The sequence below is a fragment of the Octopus sinensis genome, linkage group LG2 (genome assembly GCF_006345805.1).
Source record: "Octopus sinensis linkage group LG2, ASM634580v1, whole genome shotgun sequence".
Taxonomy (NCBI): domain Eukaryota; kingdom Metazoa; phylum Mollusca; class Cephalopoda; order Octopoda; family Octopodidae; genus Octopus; species Octopus sinensis.
The window spans coordinates 154,120,501-154,140,175 of record NC_042998.1 but is presented as its reverse complement, the minus strand read 5'-3'; the positions used below and the strand labels follow the sequence as shown (position 1 = coordinate 154,140,175).

Sequence of the window (19,675 nt, the reverse complement as noted above, 5' to 3'; positions counted from 1 at the left end):
TGTATGTGTATGGCGTTTGCACACATCCTTCTGTGTATGTTGATATATATATGTACACTTTAATATGAATATGTATTGCAGTGTAATATTTATAAGTTTTAATTTCTATGCATTAATTATATTTTCTTCATTAACGTCAATATGTATTTTATTCAATGTAAGGTTTTTTCCTCGAATTTTATAATTTCTATAATTTTTATAATTTTTATATATATATATACATATATTTTTGAGCTTTTTTTGTTTATCGCTCGAAGATTGACCGTTATTTCTAAAGGGCCAATCAAACAAGTCCATTTTTTTTAAAGGTGTAGCGTTTGTAAGAGTCTAGATTGAATTGATATATCGGTTCCATTCTAGCAAAAACTGTCTGATGAACGGCAACGAGAAACTCAGAGTAACAGATTTTGTTGAATTTTCTGCTGCTTTAAATAAAGCATATTACTCTACCACTGGTATTTGAGTACTCTTTTTTCCGCTTTGTTTCCCATTTATGCGATTACTCCGGTATATATATATATATATATATATATATATATATATATATATATATATATGAGCAAAACGCCCCCCCCCCCCCCGTCCAATGGACAGTGCTGAGTTCTCAAACATTTAAGTCAAATTTTCTCAAATCAACTTGCCCGACCGTGCCATAGGCCTCCCCTTTGAGAAACATTGATTTAAACTAAATTTGAGACACCAGCAAAAGAAGAAATAAAGATAGACTTTTTTCTATTCCAAAGAAGGCATTATCAATCACATTCTCATCTGGAATTGATTTTTGTAATTTTTTCAAGACTTATACACGCCCTGATACCATCAGTATCTACATATCAAATCTGAGCGCAATCGGATGGAGGATGCCCAAGATCCTAGAAGACACACACACAGACAGACAGAACAGATTTTACATAATAGATATATATAATATAAATATATATATCATCATCATCACACACACAACACACACACACACACACACACACACCACACACACACACACACACACACACACACACACACACACACACACACATATATATATTTGTAAAAAATGAAGTTCGAAAATGCTGCTGTATTATACAATTTTTAATTTTTATATATACATTATAACATGTTTCAGTTCCTGAAATGAACCTTATCAAAAAAAGTTATATATAAAAAGAGACAGCTCATGCCGTCAAACACAAGAAATTCATTTATAATACACAACGGAGTCAGACATCTTAGAGTTCATGTATAGTTGATATATAGTTCATGTATAGTTGATATATAGTTTGAAGTATATGTTCAAAGTGTTCGATGCAGTGGCCCACGGTGGCGATACGTATTCAATACAAAAAACAGATCAAAGTGGTGGAAAGCGGTCAATACAGAAGATTGATGTTTCCGAAAGAGCGAGGAATTCATTTTTACCTAAGCAATTGTGATGACCCATGGTGGAAGTTCGCTGGGTGGTTCTAGTGAGTTTTTGTGAAATGCTCGGTTTTATAATGCCTGTTAGGTGGTCAATCTAGCGTAGCGTGACGTCATCAATGTTTTGACCAATCGTTTTGTTAGGTGGCTTTAACCAAGTGGAACGGGACGTCATCATTATTTTGACCAATCGCTGCATTATAACTCCCTCTTGTTTGTTTCCTGTCTTGACCAGTCGCTTCGTTAGTCAAGCATAGCGGGACGTCATCCAGATTCTGCCCAATCACGACTTATAGCTACATTAGATCTGCCCCCTGTCTGTACTTGTTAGGTGACTATTCAAGCAGAAAAGGACGTCATCAATATTCTGACTAATGACTGTCCCCTGTTTGTATCCTGTCCATTCTAGCAGAGCTAGACGTCATCAACTTGTTGACCAATCAGAATCGGGTCTGACCCTTAGCTGTATCGTATGTATCAGGGTCAGATTTGCACGAAAGAATTTTTTTCCCTTTTTTACTAAGGCATATTTCCGTCAGAGTGAGTGTCTGTTTGAAGTAGCGGCCGTGGTGAAATTTGGTTCTCCTTTTCGGAGGACTTATCTTTTGTTTTAGTATTCCTGGCCCAGGGTGTTTAAACTTGGTCTAAATTTTTTTATGAAGTATAGTTCTTTATTTTGGCGTTGTGTGAAGGTTGCGTTGTCACTGAATTTATAAAGCGGGTTAGTTGTAAATTTCGGATTTACATTTCCAGCACATCTATCTATGTGTCCGCTGACCGGTATTTTGCGGTAATCAGGGTTTCTAATTTGTGATTTATGCACCGCCATCCTGTTACGTAAGCTATTTTTTGTATGGCCTATATACTGCCTATTGCAGCCTGCGCATGTTATGACGTAAATTAAGTTTTCTGATGCGCAGGTGAAGTTTGTTCTAATGGTGAACTGGTGGCCTTGTTCCAGTATAAATTCTGATCCTTCTTTCAAGATGACACAGATTCCGCAGTTATATATAGATAGATATATCTATAATCTTGGGTTGTCTAGAAAGTTCTTGCCGATTTATAGTAGCTTACCTTTCGACTTATTTTAGAACATGGTTGAGTCCATGAAATAGGATTTGACTACACCTCCATTATAGAACACAGTTTAAGCTATCTTTTTATGGAAGAAGGTTTGTGTTCCTATAACCTGTGTTAATTCTGTAACCCTTTAAAATGGAAGATAAGAAAGTTCATTTTTGGCACTTGATGCTTTTCTTTTTCCATAAAGGGAAAAATGCTTCACAAGCAGCCAAATAAATATGCGCAGTTTACGGTGATGTTTCTTTATCCGAAAGAACTGTATGGAAGTGGTTCACAAGGTTCCGAGGTGGAGATCGTAGCCTTATTGATTAAGAGCGATCAGACAGACCATGCACTACAGATGATTACCAAATCAAGTCATTAATTGAGAATAACCCATATTGCACAACCTGAGAATTGGCAGAAAGACTCAACGTATCAAAATTCGTCATTCATGAGCACCTAGTAAAGCTTGGGTATACAAATCGCTACGATGTTTGGCTATCACATGAGTTGAGTGAGAAGAACCTTTTGGATCACATTTCCATCTGTGATTCACTTTATAAATGGAATAAAAACGCACCTTTTTTAAAAATAGCTGTGACAGGTGATGAGAAATGGATTATCTACCAAAATGTTCAGAGAAAGCGATCCTGGAGTAAGTGATATGAGCCACCCTTAGCCACTTCAAAAGCGGGTCTTCACCCTAAAAAAGTCTTGCTTTGTGTCTGGTGGGATTGGAAAGGAATTCTGTACTGTGAGCTTCTCCCAAGTAACCAGACAATTAATTCTGAGAAATATTGCACACAGCTGGATGAGTTAAAAGCAGCAATTCAAGAGAAACGTCCAGAATTGGCCAACAGGAAGGGTGTTGTTTTCCAACATGATAATGCAAGACTGCATATTTCTTTGGGAACCAGGCAAAAATGCTACAGCTTAACTGGGATGTGTTACCCTACCCTCCATATTCACCAGATATTGCTCCTTCGGATTTCCACTTATTCAGGTCTCTGCAGAATAGTCTTAATGGTAAAAATTTCAATTACTTGGATGATGTAAAAAGATACCTCGATGAATTATTTGCCATGAAACCACCTCAATTCTGAGAAGAGGGTATTTTCAAGTTAAAGGAAAGATGGAGACGCATTGTGCAACAAAATGGTTCATATTTGATTGATTAAAAATGTAATGGCAAGTATTTATTGACCTTTTACTTTCCTTTAAAAATTGGCACAAACTTTCCGGACAACCCAATACAAATATAAATATATATAATACTAGCAGAGATACCCGGTGTTGTCCAGTTACATTCAATTGAAGAATTAGACTTTTCCGTTATATATATATTGATACACACACACACATACACACCTATATATGTATATTAATATAAATACATGAAAGTACATGAAGTTTGTTAAAAAAAAGGGGATCATGTATATATCTCCTGGCTGTTAAGATTATAACACCTCGTTGTAAACAATGTTCCTTGTTTTTCCTTGTGGAGCATATACAAAAAGGTTTCTTTTGGTTCCTACTCTTGAGCAGCCAACATACAGTTGCCCATGCGAGAAGCAGGGCTCTTCCAAGAGAAGACCAGGTACAGAGAGGGTTTGACCCTGAGATTTGTTAATGGACATGGCAAAGCTGACACGAAGAGGGAATTGCAGTCTTCTGAATGTAAATGGAATTTCTGTTCCTGATGAAGTAAGAGGAATTCTTGGAATAAAGACATCATCACCTTTTCCGGAAGCTCCAGTGAATTGAGAAATTCAGGAGGATAGTTCACAACTTCATTTATATCTGGAATTGTATCAACAGACTTGTAAGTGTGTATAGTGCCGGGAAGAGAATGCATTAGCTGTTGATTAATTTTGTTAACAGCGACGTTTTTTGGAGCTAATATTGCTCTTTCACACAGCCAATTGTGATTTTGGTAGTTTTGTGTGAAGTTGGGAAAGACTTTGTTTTTGAGGTCATCTACAGAATTAACAACAGAGGAAAATGACCACACTTCCATTTGTCCTGCAGCATTGAGAGGCATCTTGCCTTCACCAAGTGTCAAAATGTCCTGTGCAAACTTTGTGGACATTTTGTCACCGTGTAGCTGAGCTCTCATTTTAGTGGTGAGACTGTAAATTGTAACATGATACCACAGGGTAGAGGACTTTAGGCATGCTTGGACTTCATCTGCTCTAGTGCCTTTCGGAATGACAGGAAGAGTTTGCCTGAAATCACCTGACAACAGAAGCGTTACACCTCACATTGGAGCCTGACAGTCTCAGATGTCTTTCAGGGCTCTATCTAATGCTTCCAAAGCTCCCTTGTGAGTCATAGTTCACTCATCCCAGACAATTAGATGACACATTTTAAGTACTTGTCCCTGATCTGAGCTTTTGTTGATGTTGCATGAAGGCATTTCGGATGCTGCTAAATTGAGAGGGAGTTTAAAAGTTGAGTGTGCTGTCCTGCCACTGGGTGACAAAGTAGCTGCAGTGCCAGAGGAGGCTACAGCTACTGCAATGTCCTGATGCTGCCTAACTTCTGCAAGGAGAAGCTTTGTAATAAATGTTTTTCCTGTCCCTCCAGGAGCATCGAGGAAGAAGATTCGTCCCTCGCGTTGGCGTACACTGTTAAGAATAGTTCTGTAGGCCTGCAGCTGGTCTGGAAGGTATCAGTGGTGGTATAGTGATGTGGGTCGTTTGAATTGTCTGTACGCTATGAAGGTTAGAGGTGAAGTGGATGACAATATACTTCACTTGATAAGGTAGCATGTGGTAAATATCTGTTACCATCATCCATTGTCCCGTAGTGAGAAGTAAGTTTTATTTCCCTGTGTTGGTAATGAAATGAGAATGAGATGTAAGGCGACAATGTTTTTGAGATTCTGGTTCGAATGTAAGGCAGGTTTGAAAGTGTTCCCAACAGTTATTAGTTGTAGTGGTAGAGTGTTTATGCTGAATATGTACGTATGCGTGTATATATATGTATGTATGCCTGTATATATGTACAAAATCCACTGAGAAGGCTTTTGTTGGTCTGAGGCTACAGCAGAAGACACATGCCAAGTCACCATACAGTGGGACTGAACCCAGGACCATGTGTTTGGAACGTAGTTTGTTACCACACAGTCACACTTTCCCCTATGTGTGTGTGTATGTGTGTATGGGTAGATATATTATGCATCTATATATGTGTACATATTACATGTACATCTATATATATACATCTACACATAAAATACAAAATACAAAGTTATATCTTGATATCGCTAGTGATAACAATACTCAAAATATATAACAGACTGGAATTGTAGGTTCGTCTCTTGCAATTTCGATCAATTGTATCTTGTCCTCCCTCTTGTATAGAAGTGTACGGCTGCAGCGAAATTCCTTTTTGGACTTTCTTCTATCGAAGGCATTTTAACAAAAATGCTTCCGTAAAGACGGTGAAAATATTGTCAATTTCCCCAAACAGGGACACAATTCAATTTTTAAACAATAACCAAAGCCCATTCTCCAAAAGGGGGATGGTTACGGTTTACAATTATTTAACAAATGCAACACAACAACGTTTCCCTGACGAGGAACCAACAAATGTGATTACAATAGTCAAACAGTAATAATAATAACAACAAACCTTTTTAATTTATCCCCATTTATGTGAAACCACTTATTCAAGTTCAAGTCATTGATGCAATTTTATACGAATTGCTAATACACACACACACACACACACACACACACAATAATAAGGGTGAAAAATTGAATATTAGTTTGATTAATATGAATTGAAAACCAGTGGTGTAGCATATAAGACCATAGCGGATCTTCTTCTAGCAAAATGGATGACCACTGTTAATGGTTCATCCCTGTTATATAATACTTTCACTTTAATAGTTTCAGTATTAAAGTGAAAGTGTCTGCATCACAATAGAGAGATGTTTTTGTTTCACTTTTAACACGTAATACTGAAATAGTGGAGAAGATATGATATTGATGTAGGGTCGCCCTAGGGAAAAAGTTAAAAATTTTTTTTCGATGACACTCCCCGGACCTTAAGTAAGGCATGTGTAAAATTTGAATGAAATTGGTTGTGTAGTTCTCAAGTTTTAGGGAAACACACAGACAGACAGACACATTCTCAGTTTTATATATATAGAGATATATACACATATAAAATCACAACACAGTACTGAATGGAGGATCATAGAAAGGTTGATTTTAAATGAACAGAAAACTTTATACAAAATAAATTACTTACTTTCATGGTGGTTGTTGGAGGTTCATCAGATATTATCTATAACAAGAAAATCAGTTCTTTAATGAAATAACAATAATGAAGCTCATTAAAGTAATGATAATAATAGAAGTACTTTAATGGGGTAAATAAAGGAAACCAAGACAATCAGCTGAACTGACTTCTCCAAGTACTTATGCACTGTATTATTTACCAGAAACATTATGCTAGGATGCACAGCACCAGTAATAAGTTTTGAGGAGCAGTGGTTGCCAACGTCACACTGAGTTCACCTTACATGCTTCTTTTGTGATTATCATCAAAAACCACAGACACAGAGAATCAGATTAGACAGTTGACAGAGCACAAATTGTTTAGACGGCAACACTGTACAACATTTAATCAACCATAGATTGTCAGAGTGTGCAGTATATTTTTTGATAACCCTTATTTATATATTGGGAACTAGCATGTCTGTGGATTGCACTTGGTCATTCAGACAACATGTCATATGTCTAATCAACTGGAGATGACCTAAGGCTGCACAACAAGAACTAAAAATAAATATATTAATTTTTCAAAACAATATTTTAGATTTTAATTTTGAAATCTTTACAAAAAAAGAATATCAAACAAACAAAACAAACCATAGTTGGTACATAAGAAGGTGAAGCTCCTTTCTCAGCTGGACTTTTTGAAGCACAACCATCTGGCACTCTCCTTAAAAGAAAAAAGAAAATCATCCTGTGGAATATCTTATAACAAAAATATTTTTTATTCACTTATTTTGTTTTACATAATCTTTTTGAAGAAAGTAAACCAATATTGAAAGTGGATTTATGAAGTACAGATAGTCAAACACAAATCTAAAGACAGGTACAATTCAAATAAAGAGGAATTGGTTTAATTCCTTTTGCTTTTTGAGAACTATATCTAATACTATTTGTATTGCTTGATTCTGTATCAATTATCAAATCACAATTTTTAGTAAGTTATCTAAATAACATTTAAAGCTTGAGGGGATAATTCTGCATATTTATATCATAGCTTATTTGATCTGAAGGATATTGTGTTCACCCTTAAAAATTGCAATTGTATTATTATTTCTTGCTTGGAATGAAAATCCAGTTGTGGTTTGACATTTTCTTCACAGTGATACTAAATTTGAGTAGTAGTTTCGTAAGACATTCTTACCAGTCACTATATTTGTCTATTCATAAAGCCAGTGGCTTAAGAAGTTTTCTTGAGTGAAAAACTGTGCAATAATGTTTCTGGAACACCATTTCTGAAAAATACAGTTCTCAATATCTGCCTAACTATTTCTGCTTCTGTATTGTTAATGCTTATTACCTCTTGCCATCCAGAGTTTGCATGAATGTATATTAAAAGCAGATCTAATTTTTTGACATAATCATAATCCATATTCACATATATCCAAACTTTGATTCCTTTAGGTCATGTGTACACTGTGTTAGTTAATTCTGGTTATATTTTAACACATATTATTCCACATCTTGTTCCCCTGCTTCTAATTTTAATGGATACCTTATTGTTGTTGGTAGTGTCCAATTTAAAATTTTCTTATTTTATAACAGTAATTTCTAAAAAGGTAATGAAAATGTTATCATCATTATGATAATGCTTATCCAAACCCACATTATTAATTGACTTCAGTTGTGATAATGTGCCAACATAGAGTGATTCAGATTCCTTTACAAGAGACATTTCACAATAAAATATCATCATTTCTAAGGCCTATCCTTATGTGCAGATGTTACCTTCAGTAAACCATAAGTTTTTCAAAAAATAATTCTAATGGCCTGTGATCCAGAGCCAATTTTAATTTTCAGTCAAGCAGAAAATGTTGTACTTTTTGTAACTTGAAGAATTTTAGTCAAATGAATTGACTCCATAGTTCAAAAAAAAATTTGTTTTAAGCCTGGTATATATTGTACCAGTCTCTTTTGTCAAACTGCTAAATTATGGGGATGTAAACAGACCAATACCAGTTATCACGCAGTGATGGGGGACAAACACACACACATACAAACATATTATATATGGGCTTTTTTGAGTTTCTGTCTACAAAATCCACTAATAAGGCTTAGGCTATAGTAGAAGACACTTGCCCAAGGTGTCATGCAGTGTGATTGAACCCAGAACCATGTGGTTGGGAAGCAAGCTTCTTGCTACACAGCTTCTTACTATATACATAGTCACCATGATATATATATATGATTTTGATTTGATTTGATTTTTCCAGTTTCAGCTAATGAGCTGTGGCCATGCTAGGGCACCGCCATTTGGTTTGCTACACGATTTTACCTCACGGATGCTTTTTAGCAAACGCCATCTGATGCATGAGAGAGTTCGATGCAGCTGCCCTCATCTGCACCTCCTGCCGTGAAGTTGGTTCATCCGGGACACCTGACAGGAAGTGATCCAGTCCTACTTTAAAGACATCCGCATCTACACCATGCAGGTCCCTCAGGTTCTTCGGGAGGATATTGAAGAGCTGTGGGCCTCTGAAGCCCAGGCTATCACAGTATCTTGTCCTACATCTTGATGGCAAATTTGGAGTCCTTGGTACTACGCAGTGGCGCCCAGTTCTGGCATTTGTCTGACTCTCGATGCCAAAGTTTGGGACAAGTCCTTCCAGGATCTTCCAGATATATATTATGGCATATCTTTCTCGCCTACGCTCCAGGGAATAGAGCTTTAATCTCTTGAGTCTTTCCCAGTAGCTCATATGCTGCACAGAGGCTATCTTCTTCGTGTAGCTTTGTTGGATCGCCTCAAGTTCTGTGATCAACTTGACACTGGATGGTGACCATAGCTGAGAGCAATAGTCAAAGTGGCTTAGGACAAGTGTCTTCCAGAGGACCATCATGGTTTCTTGTTCTCTTGTTCTAAAGGTTCTAAGAATCCATCCAGCCAGCCGTCTACATTTCATTGCCAGTTTAGCAACATGTACATGAAAGGTCGCGTCATCACTCATGTGAATACCCAGGTCACACACTGATTGTGCCTCTGGGATTGCAATCCCTCCGGGTCCAGTGTATTCATTGGGTATTGCATTCAGTTTTGCATGCTGATAGTATAAAGCTTGAAACTTTTCAGCATTGAACTGCATGCTATTCTTTTCAGCCCACTTGTATATTTCGTCCAGCTCACATTGCAGGTGCTTAGTGTCCTCAGGGTTCTGTATTGCCTGTGAAACTTTTGTATCATCTGCATAAATTGTGATCGTGGCTCTCTGTGTGGCTGAGGGCATGTCTGAGAGGGCCATTATGAACAGTAATGGTCCCAAAACAGTGCCCTGCGGAACACCGCTATTCTTCAGAAAGTCATGAAGCCATTCTCTCAATTTTCCAACTATGCCAAGATCACGCAGTTTGTGACATATCATTCCATGATCGACTTTATCAAAGGCCTTTGCAAAGTCGAGATATATGACTTCCACATTTGAGTGGTTGAGCAGTTGTTTCAGCACCCAGTCATAGTGTTGTAGGAGCTGAGTTAAGCAGCTTCTTCCTGGTTGGAAACCATGTTGGGTGTCAGGCAGCAAGTCATTTTCTTCAAGGAAGGTGATTAGTTTCCTTCTGACTATTCGTTCCATGACCTTGCTGATGTGTGAGGTCAGAGAGATAGGTCTGTAGTTCTTGGCCTCCGCTCTGCTACCTCCTTTATGAATAGGGCATATTTTACCTTCCTTCAGTTTTCTTGGAAGTTTGCCAGCTGCAAGGAAGCTCTGAAAGAGGAACTGCAATGGTCTTGCTAGGACTCTCTTACATGCTTTTAGGAGGATTGCCGGGAATCCATCGATGCCAATAGCTGAGTCTGTTTTCATTTCATCTATAGCCTTTATTACATCGTCTTCCTTTATATCGATGTAATTTATCGTCGTCGCCTCTGATTTTATATCTGCAGTGGTAAAGAAGTCAGTTGGATTGCTGATTTGGAAATGCCCAAGGGGTGGAGTGAAAACACTCTTGAATTGCTCATTCAGTATTTCACTTACCCTCATTGGTTTTCCTGTGAGTGTGCCATCCTTTTCAAGGAGTGGCCCTATCCTACAGTGCACCGTAGCTGTTTCTTTGGCATACCTGTAGAAAGCTCTGGGGTTAGTTTTTATGTTGTCTATAGCCCAGGCTTCTTTGTCTGCTCTTTCCTTTTCATGGGAGAGTTGCAGACATTTTTCAATTTCCAACAGTTTTATTTTCAGGCGGGACTTTTCACTGCTTTCAATTTGTTTGTTTAGGTGATTTGAGATTTTTGTACGCCGTCTCATTAAAATTTTCCTCTCTCTGGGGATTTTGTTCTTGTGTACAGTGGCCTTTCTCTCTGGGACACATTTGTAGCATATGGCTTGCATTACAGACATGAATTGTTGAAGTTTCATGTCGATGTCCGGCGAGGAGAGACATTCAGGCCAGTTTTGTTTGAGGATCTCTTTCTCAATTTGTTTCCAGTTTGCCTTATTGAAGTTCAAGCTGGAAAGATTCTGAGAGTTTCTTGTAGGCTGCATGTCCATGCTTTCCTTTGGCCCGTACATGGTCAGCTCTACCATGTTGTGATCCGAGAGTAGTGTCGGTGTCACTTTCACATTATGGATGAGATCCATATTATTTGTGAAGCAGAGATCCAGTGTGTTACCTGCCCTGGTTGGTTGGAGTATTACTTGCTCCATGTACAGGGTGTTGATGAGGTTCAGGAGGGACCTCGCCTGTCCCCGTTCACATCGTGTCATTCCTGGGAGAGAAAGGCCCTCGGGCCATCTGACATTGGGTAGGTTGAAGTCTCCCATGAGAAGTACACTTATGTGCTGTTCTAGTGTGACTAGAACTTCTTCTATTTTTATAAGGCAGTCTTCAAACTTGCCCATATGGCTTGGGGCATCTGGAGGGCGATATGTAGCACACACAACTACACCAAGTTGCCTTACATGTACAATTAGTGTGTCACACACCGAGTTTGAGTATGACAAAAGGACCTGGGGTGTGAGGTCCTCACAGATGTACATAGCAACTCCTCCATGACTCCTTTCTTTTCTGTCGGTCCGTAGTACAACATACTGTGGTATGTGTAATTCCGCATCTGCTATGTCCGGTTTCAGGTGTGTTTCCGTAAGTGCTATGCATAAGGCTTGATTGCATGCAACAAAGTCTCTCAAGAACGGGACTTTTGTCCTGTTACTGTGTGTTAGTAGTCCTCTGATGTTCAGTAGGAGCATCGAGGTGAGGTGTATGCTGTTGCCAGTGGTGTCCACCTTGGGTTTATTTGCTGTGGTGGTCTTGTGAACTGTGGGTAGTACCATTTGCGAGCTTGAGTTTGATGGAGCCAGGTTAGCTGCTGTACAATCTTTTGTGCCATGCACAAAAAAGATTCTTGTTCAGCAGCTGCCCTTTCAACAACACGTTGGCGGTTTGTGGCACGCACCACATCTGCGTACCTCCGTTTTGGGGCAGGTGGTGCGTGGTCCATCCCTTTTCCTTTCGGTGGTTGGTTCCTGCGGCAGGGTCCCGGATGTGCAAAACGGCAGCCTGCACCTTCCTCTCCATGCCGGCAGGCACTTCTCAGGTAGAACCTACATACCCATGTGCGCTGCTTAAGTTTGCTTCTATCCTTGGCTGTTTCGTTTTTTGGTTTTGCCTGAGTTTTAGTTTTAGTTTTTCCTCCTTTTTTGGTTCTTTCATCTCCATGTCCATGGCTTTTGGTGCCGGTAGGAGCACCCGCACTTGGGTTTACCTCCCGGGCAGGTTTCTCACTGGAGTTTTCTTCCTGGGCGTCTACCAGGTGGGGGTGACCTTTTCCATCAGCGCTTGCGTCTCCATCCTTGCCATCTTTACTTTGTTCACTTTTTTCACTGTCAAAGATGGCATCCAGCATGTTAATGTGCGATCTGACAAGTGCGTAGGAGCGTATAAATTCTTGCTTCTTCCGCTCTATTTGAGCTGACGTCCTTTTGTATCCACTGCTCTTCAGCGCAGCCGTAATTATGTTATCTGGATTTTCTCCGCCAGCGCATCGCCATCCTCTCAGGAACAACGCCAATTTGTCACTTTTCCAGGTTCTGGACATTCTTGATATTTTATCTATCTATCTATTTATCTAATTATATTAATTTATATTATCTAATAGTGCAATAGGGGGTAGGGAAGAAATAGAGAAAGAGAGCGTCTATGTACTTAAGGAGAGATTGGGAGCCGAAAGAAGAGAGTAAGAGAGAAGAGAGATTGAGTAAGAGAGATTGAGAGCTGAAAGAGGAGAGTAAGAAAGAAGAGAGTAATGAAGAGACAAGGAGAAGCGTGAGGGAGAGAACTGAAGAGACAGAGAGAGAAGGAAGAAATAGAGAAAGAATATATATATATCTGTCCGCAGAAGATTTCTAAACGAAACTAATTGCACACACACAAACAGCTAAATAAAACACACACATATACACATGTATACATATATATATACATACATACACATATATACACACATGTGCACATACACATATATATATATATATATATATATATACACACAAATATATATATACACATAGTCGACTATATATATAGTCGCTATGATAGATCGGTAGCCACTACACACATTCTTTTCTCTCCTTGTTTCTTTCTGTGGAAGAGCGTAGGCTTGAAACATAAAAGACTTCTTCAATTCCCGAGTGTTATACTAATACATCTGTTTGTTTTCTACACCACCTGTCTTTGTCTTTTGTTTTTTTCGTGAATTCTCCCCATATATCAGTTGATCCTGTCTCCTCTCATCACCCACAAACTTCTCCACTGGGCTTTCTACCTTTCTACCCTTTACGGATTCTTTTTGGGACTTTTTACACTCCGGATGCACCTCTCCTACCTATGGATTACTCTGGACTCTACTTTTGATGAAAAATTCTTACTATATATATATATATATATATATATATATATATATATATATATCATGGAATAAGATATATAGTATATAACTGGAACATTTAGGAAGCTTCTTTAGAGCTACACAGAAAATACTCTTCCTTTTTTGTGAATCAGTAAATATAGTGTAAAAAATTTCTGAGACATTATCATAGGAGGGTGGAAGCTATCTTGCTTATTATATGCATTTAAACCAATTTGAAGACGCTGAAAATAGATAATGTAGTACATTACATGTGCTTCAGGGAAGTACAGATATTTATTTTATTGAGTCAAAATGATTTTAGTTCATGCTAATTAAATTTGAAGATATCAAATAAGATATTATAGAATAGCTTATCGGGTTCTCTGAAGATATTTCTTTTTACAGCACATGTAGAAGACATCCATAATAAGTCATTCTAAGGTACAAAGAATGTAAAAATAGCACACAAACTAAATTCATAATGAAATGAAAAACCATATGGAAACATGAGGAGCACAGTTTGTTCTTGCAGCATGCTTGCTTCAACCTATTAATTCCTTATCAATAAATATACAATTTTCTTCAAACAAAGAGATACATTTGTCACTACTACAACAGCATCCAATGAATATGATCTCTTCAGTCAAGACAAACATAAGAAATACATAATATACAAAAGAAGTTAATCAATAAGACAAAGGGAAAGAGAGGGAAAGATGAAAACTTAGAGAATGTAGGGTGGATGCATTAAGTTTCAGAGAGTACATTACCAATACAAGCATGAACAAACTCTTTGGTAAAGAAACTTCTAATTCATGTGTGATCAGCTCAAGTTTTATTCCATAGATAAATATTTAAAAAGTAAATTTCAGTTATTCATAGTAAAATTTGCTATTTAACATAAAATACTGGTTTCAAAAGTTAAACATTTAAATTTCTTTTTTAGTTTTCAAAGTTGGGAGGAAAACAACCAAAGTTGGGAGGAAAACAACCAAAGTTGGGAGGAAAACAACCAAAGTTGGGAGGAAAACAACCAAGGATGGCATTTATTGATTGGTGGAAACATTGATATAGCTGACTGAAAAAATAAAGGGATTGGTATTAAGCTTCTTTTAACTTCCTAGATTGGAAAATTAGGAAATTTGGATTATATTAATGTAGTTAATGTTTAATTTGAATTGGTACATTTCAGTAATTGCAGGGAACACATAGGGCAGGATAGAGTGCACTGCTGTGGAAATACAGCCAAAGGATATATGGTAAAGAGTTTCATCACAACTACTGCGTGAGTTTTGAGGTGTGAAGCAAGAGTAAAATGAATAAAATGGAGAGAAATGAAGGAGTGTCAAATCCACCAGCCCTAGAATATGTGCCATATATGACATGCATATGATCTATTCTAACTAAGCTATTTAACTTTCCTTTCTCCATTAACAAACTATGTTATAAAAATATATACCTATGCATCCAGTCCTCCTTAAGAAAAACTCTATTATCTCAAGAATTAGTTCAACATCTAACATTTCTAAAATGAGGAAAACTACTTATTATACTACTCTCTCTCTCTCTCTCTCTCTCTCTCTCTTTCTTCCAGTATAGATTCTAATACTTCCTATATGGATAACATATGATCTCAGTGGTATTAAAACTTTCTTCTGTTACCAAAGTTCTCATATCTCTAGGCCCAAATCTCTTTCCACAAATCCTTGGACTTGAAAATAATCATACTGATCTGATGCATAACTGGCTCTATTATATTACTTGATGCTGATAATACTCTTTCAGTTTTAAATGTCAGTAGTATCCCCCCACAAATCCATTTTTTCTCATTTATGATTTTCCTTCAATGACAACTACATCACACACTTCAAAATTCTCTCCCAATTTAAAATGAACACCACCTGCTTATTATCAATTTTTGCTTCACATCTTCCAATAGGAATCTTGACAATTTAATCATGTTTAAAGTCAATAAAATATAAGTTAAAATTGGATCATTTTACAAACTTTAGTGCTTAAATTGGGTTTCTGTAATAATTAAGACAAATTTCCCTTAAGACTATAGCCAGAAGTTCTGGAACATATCCATGACAGTTATATAAATTGAGATCTATATAATAAAGTTAGCTATTCAAAACTTCAACACTAGTATTTGATTTGAATTTATGGACCTTGAACATTAAGGTGTTTTAATTACTTGGCTATCTTTCTTCAATTTTTATTGAATATAAATACCACTTGCTTCAAGGAAGAATACTAAACAAACCATCTCAGTCCTTTCCTAAATAAAAATTTCCCTATCAATCACAAGTAATCAAAACAGAGCTTGTATCACCCTGACTTTGCCTATGCTAATGATTTTGTACTCATAAATCATCAATTGTGTGCTGTGCAAGGCTTGTTTATACCCCTTGGGAATACTGTAGTCACAGGGGTTTGTTTGTCAGTGCAAAAAATATTGAGAATATGATCGTGAATGAAGATGAAAATCAATTGTTGATGTGTTCCAATGATGGCACTCAACTCAAGGAAGTCAGTAATTCCAAATATGTTGCTGACAGTTAGAAAGACTTTCTGACATGCAAAAATTAGCCCAAAAGTATCAAGCACCAAAATGTTTGTCAGTTAAGTATTTCAGATTCAATAAGGCAAGCCTTCTTAAGGGTATAAGTAGAGAGCATTCTTCTCTACATGGCCAAAATCTAGATTATGAAGAAGTTTCAACAAACCATCAGGTTTATCATAAGTACAAAACATCTCATGATATGAGCACAAAACCCATGTCAGTGGCTTTGCTGACCACTGCTATTGAGCTGAGTACCAGGCAATGTCACATGTAGTATATGGGATACATCTATACCCTAATAGAAGATGAGGATCACTCAGCTACATTAGTATTATTGACAGAGACATGCATGAAACTGGAGATCAACCAAAGTTAAGTTAATAGTGAAACACTTCTTGAAGAAGTTTGAGATAAAGTGAGTAATATAGAGAATGTAAAACTATAAAATTTATTTGAATATATATAATATACTTACAAGTTACCTTTTGCCTTCAGCTTTAAAAAAAAACATGAGAAGAAAAACTTAAGTAGATCTGTATATTAAACAAGGAAGTATATTTTCATATTTTTTCAAATATCAAATAGATTTTTCTAGTTATTACATCTTGTATGAATACCCAACAATGTACTAACATATACTCATTTTTTCATATTTCATAGTAAGAGTACTCTTAACAGAATGTGGATTTTACTGATTGAATACACCAGAAGACTTTCATTTGTTTAAAATTGTCAAGAAACACTGTTTATCTTCAAGTCACCATCAGCTATTTTTTAGTCATAGTTTTGAAAGAAAATGTCTTTGGTAATAAACACAAAACAAAGTGTCTTCTTTGGTCTTAAAATTGTGAGCAATAACCTCATCAGATGTTTGGTTCTCAAGGACCAGTGAATCAATCTACAATTCACATTAGATAAAATATTTCAAAAAATATATATGACATACACAAAGATATTTTAACTCTTATATATTGAAGGAACACATTTTACTAGTGTTGTCGAACCAAAGAAACTCATGTAGGCTATTTATTTTAGATACCTCCATTATGATTACTAAGTTAGTGAGCTCTAGTAGAAATATTTAAAAAATTCAATATATATATACTACACAGACAACTTTGTAATTAGCAAAATGATATTGTATATACATAAAGTCAGATAAAAAGTAATAAAATTAAATCTTACCTTACGTTCTGTTGAATCAGAATAACAAGACCAATATTATCCATTTGTATTTAAATGAAGAGATATAAAAAATGTAATATATATTTTAAAACATTTGAAAGAAAGCATTATTTTTTTTATTTATACTAATGGCAGTGCATAAACATGGTCACATCCTAGGACTGGAACACATAAAGGAATAAAGGAAATAAGAGACTGCCTTTTCATTATCAGTGTAAAGTTTCACTAGCATGTTCATTTTATAGGAAAACAGTTCTTGATTCATCACACTCTGTGACCTTACTAATGACAATGTTCTACTTATGTGCTTTTTCTATCCTAGCACTCATTTCTTGAGTAAGAAATGAATGTTAGCATGGAGGAAGCACATAAGGATTTTGTAATTTACTCCATTGTTACCTAGAGTTTAACAGAAACATACATTAGGTATATGCATGTGATCTGCCAGACAATATTGTGAATAATAACAAAAGATATCAGCTCCATTTATCACTTTGGAAGGTTGACTCTCATTGGGTTAAATGATAAAATTTGTTACAAATTTATAGACAGTAAGGCTTATGTTGCTCAGGATGCTGTGGTGTCGAAAGAGGCAACTATGTTCAATTCTATCATCTTCAAGCTGGTTGAAACTGTCTAAAACTGATTTGTTGTCGGTTGTTGGCTTTAGAGTGACCAAAAAATTCCAGAAGTACCATCCTCTAGTAGCAGCAATTAAACAATATCTTTGTTTGCCAGTTAAGAGATTCTCAGGCTGCTTTGAGACCTAGAACTTTTCAGGGTGACCAGTTTAATGTATGGAGTGGCCCTATTCATAATACCCCATGTTACTGGAGAGCATACCAGTATCTTATCTTTAAGTATCCAGCTGATATGTGACAGAGATATAGAATTTTCTCTGTTCTTTCACCAGAGTGACTGAAGATGCTGAACAAAACAACCTTGAAAATGGTTATAGTTAACCTCATATAATTCTATTTAATATGTTATGGTTTCTCAGCACACCATTTCCAAGAAGCAGTGCAAAGACAGAGAGATTTTAGAAAGTATACATCAGCTTTAGAGCATTTGCAGTTACAGTATTTGATTTGGGAGGCAATGTTGTAAATACATGAAGAGCTAGTCTTAACACGGTGTGAGTGGAAAAGCTTGTGGTATTTGTAGGAAATTATGGCTTATTAAAGCTAGGAAATTCTTAGCTATGTATTTTCCTGATTATACTCAATTGTGGGGTGGATAAGATTCTATTCATGTAGACTAGTTTGCTACTTAAGCTGCTCCTAGCTAGATATCATTATAATAGGGTGCTGTTCTATCAAAGACCTCTGCCTGTGAATAGCTCAGGGATTTTCCAACTTATACAAGCAAGAAGGTTTCTAATTATGGCTGGCAAGAGGCTATAATTTTAGTGGATGACACCTGTTACAATTCATAATATTGTTTGACTAGTCATAGGCATAAACTTGATATATGTGTCTGCAAAACTCTGAGTAACTCTGACTAAATCAACTCTACTCATGTACACAGTGCTATTTGCTTTCATTTGTGCACATGTGTGTATGTGTGTGAATGTATGTGTGTTTGTGTCTGTGCATGTGTATGTGTGCATGTCTGCATTAGATATGCTTGAGTATGTGTATTCGTGCTAGCTTTATATTTTCACTGGTTTAAAAACTGGTGGTTTTATACCTTGTACCTTAGTGGCTTGAAAAAAAGAGATAACATAAATTTCAAAATGGAAATATGCTGGAATTCATATAATGGTTTAAAAACTTCTAAAGGCTACAGTTTAATGAGTGAAACTAGTAAAAGGAAAACAGTAATAAAATATATATTTGTTTTAATAGTAATAAAATAGACTCTGAATTTGCATATTATTAAGTCAGCACGAAATTAGAGGTTTATAAGGTTCATGATTATAAGTTTACAAGACTCTTGTGATCTTGTCTACATCTTGCTGCAACTATTTTAAAATGTTTCCTGGCATTTAAAAATTTTTCCCAACTCAATTTATCTATAATAAAGTAGTGATCCATACAGAGATTAAACTGAGAACCACTTAACACAATGGAATCAAGAGCTATGTTTGGAAGCAAATATGAATTTTTTCTAAATCAAATATTTTTATTAAAACTAATAATTAACTCTGGTTTTCAGATGACAAGGGTATGAGAGATGGTAGAAACTCACATTATCTAGCAATGATGTTGTAAAGTTAGTGCAAAATGCTTTGCAACATAAAAAAAGCATCCAAAATATTTGCAACAGATTTGAACTCAAGGCCAGTGTAGTGGCAGTTCAACAAGGCAGTCCAAC

General features: G+C 36.4%; 1 protein-coding gene across 6 annotated transcripts in view; it reads right to left on the bottom strand.

Annotated features, from left to right (window-relative positions):
• The window catches only part of LOC115232387, a 197,515-nt gene that overhangs the window by 54,374 nt on the left and 123,466 nt on the right, over window positions 1-19,675 (bottom strand). For 3 of the 6 annotated variants that reach the window (XM_036500246.1, XM_036500258.1, XM_036500249.1), the window contains 4 exons: window positions 17,360-17,367; window positions 16,650-16,666; window positions 7,365-7,437; window positions 6,742-6,777 (listed from right to left, as the gene is read on the bottom strand). In XM_036500246.1, coding sequence (XP_036356139.1) covers window positions 6,742-6,777; window positions 7,365-7,437; window positions 16,650-16,666; window positions 17,360-17,367 — 134 coding nt within the window. Of the gene's footprint in view, window positions 1-6,741; window positions 6,778-7,364; window positions 7,438-16,649; window positions 16,670-17,359; window positions 17,368-19,675 lie in introns of all 6 variants that reach the window. The other 3 variants (XM_029802245.2, XM_029802243.2, XM_029802244.2) reach the window with 1 other exon arrangement.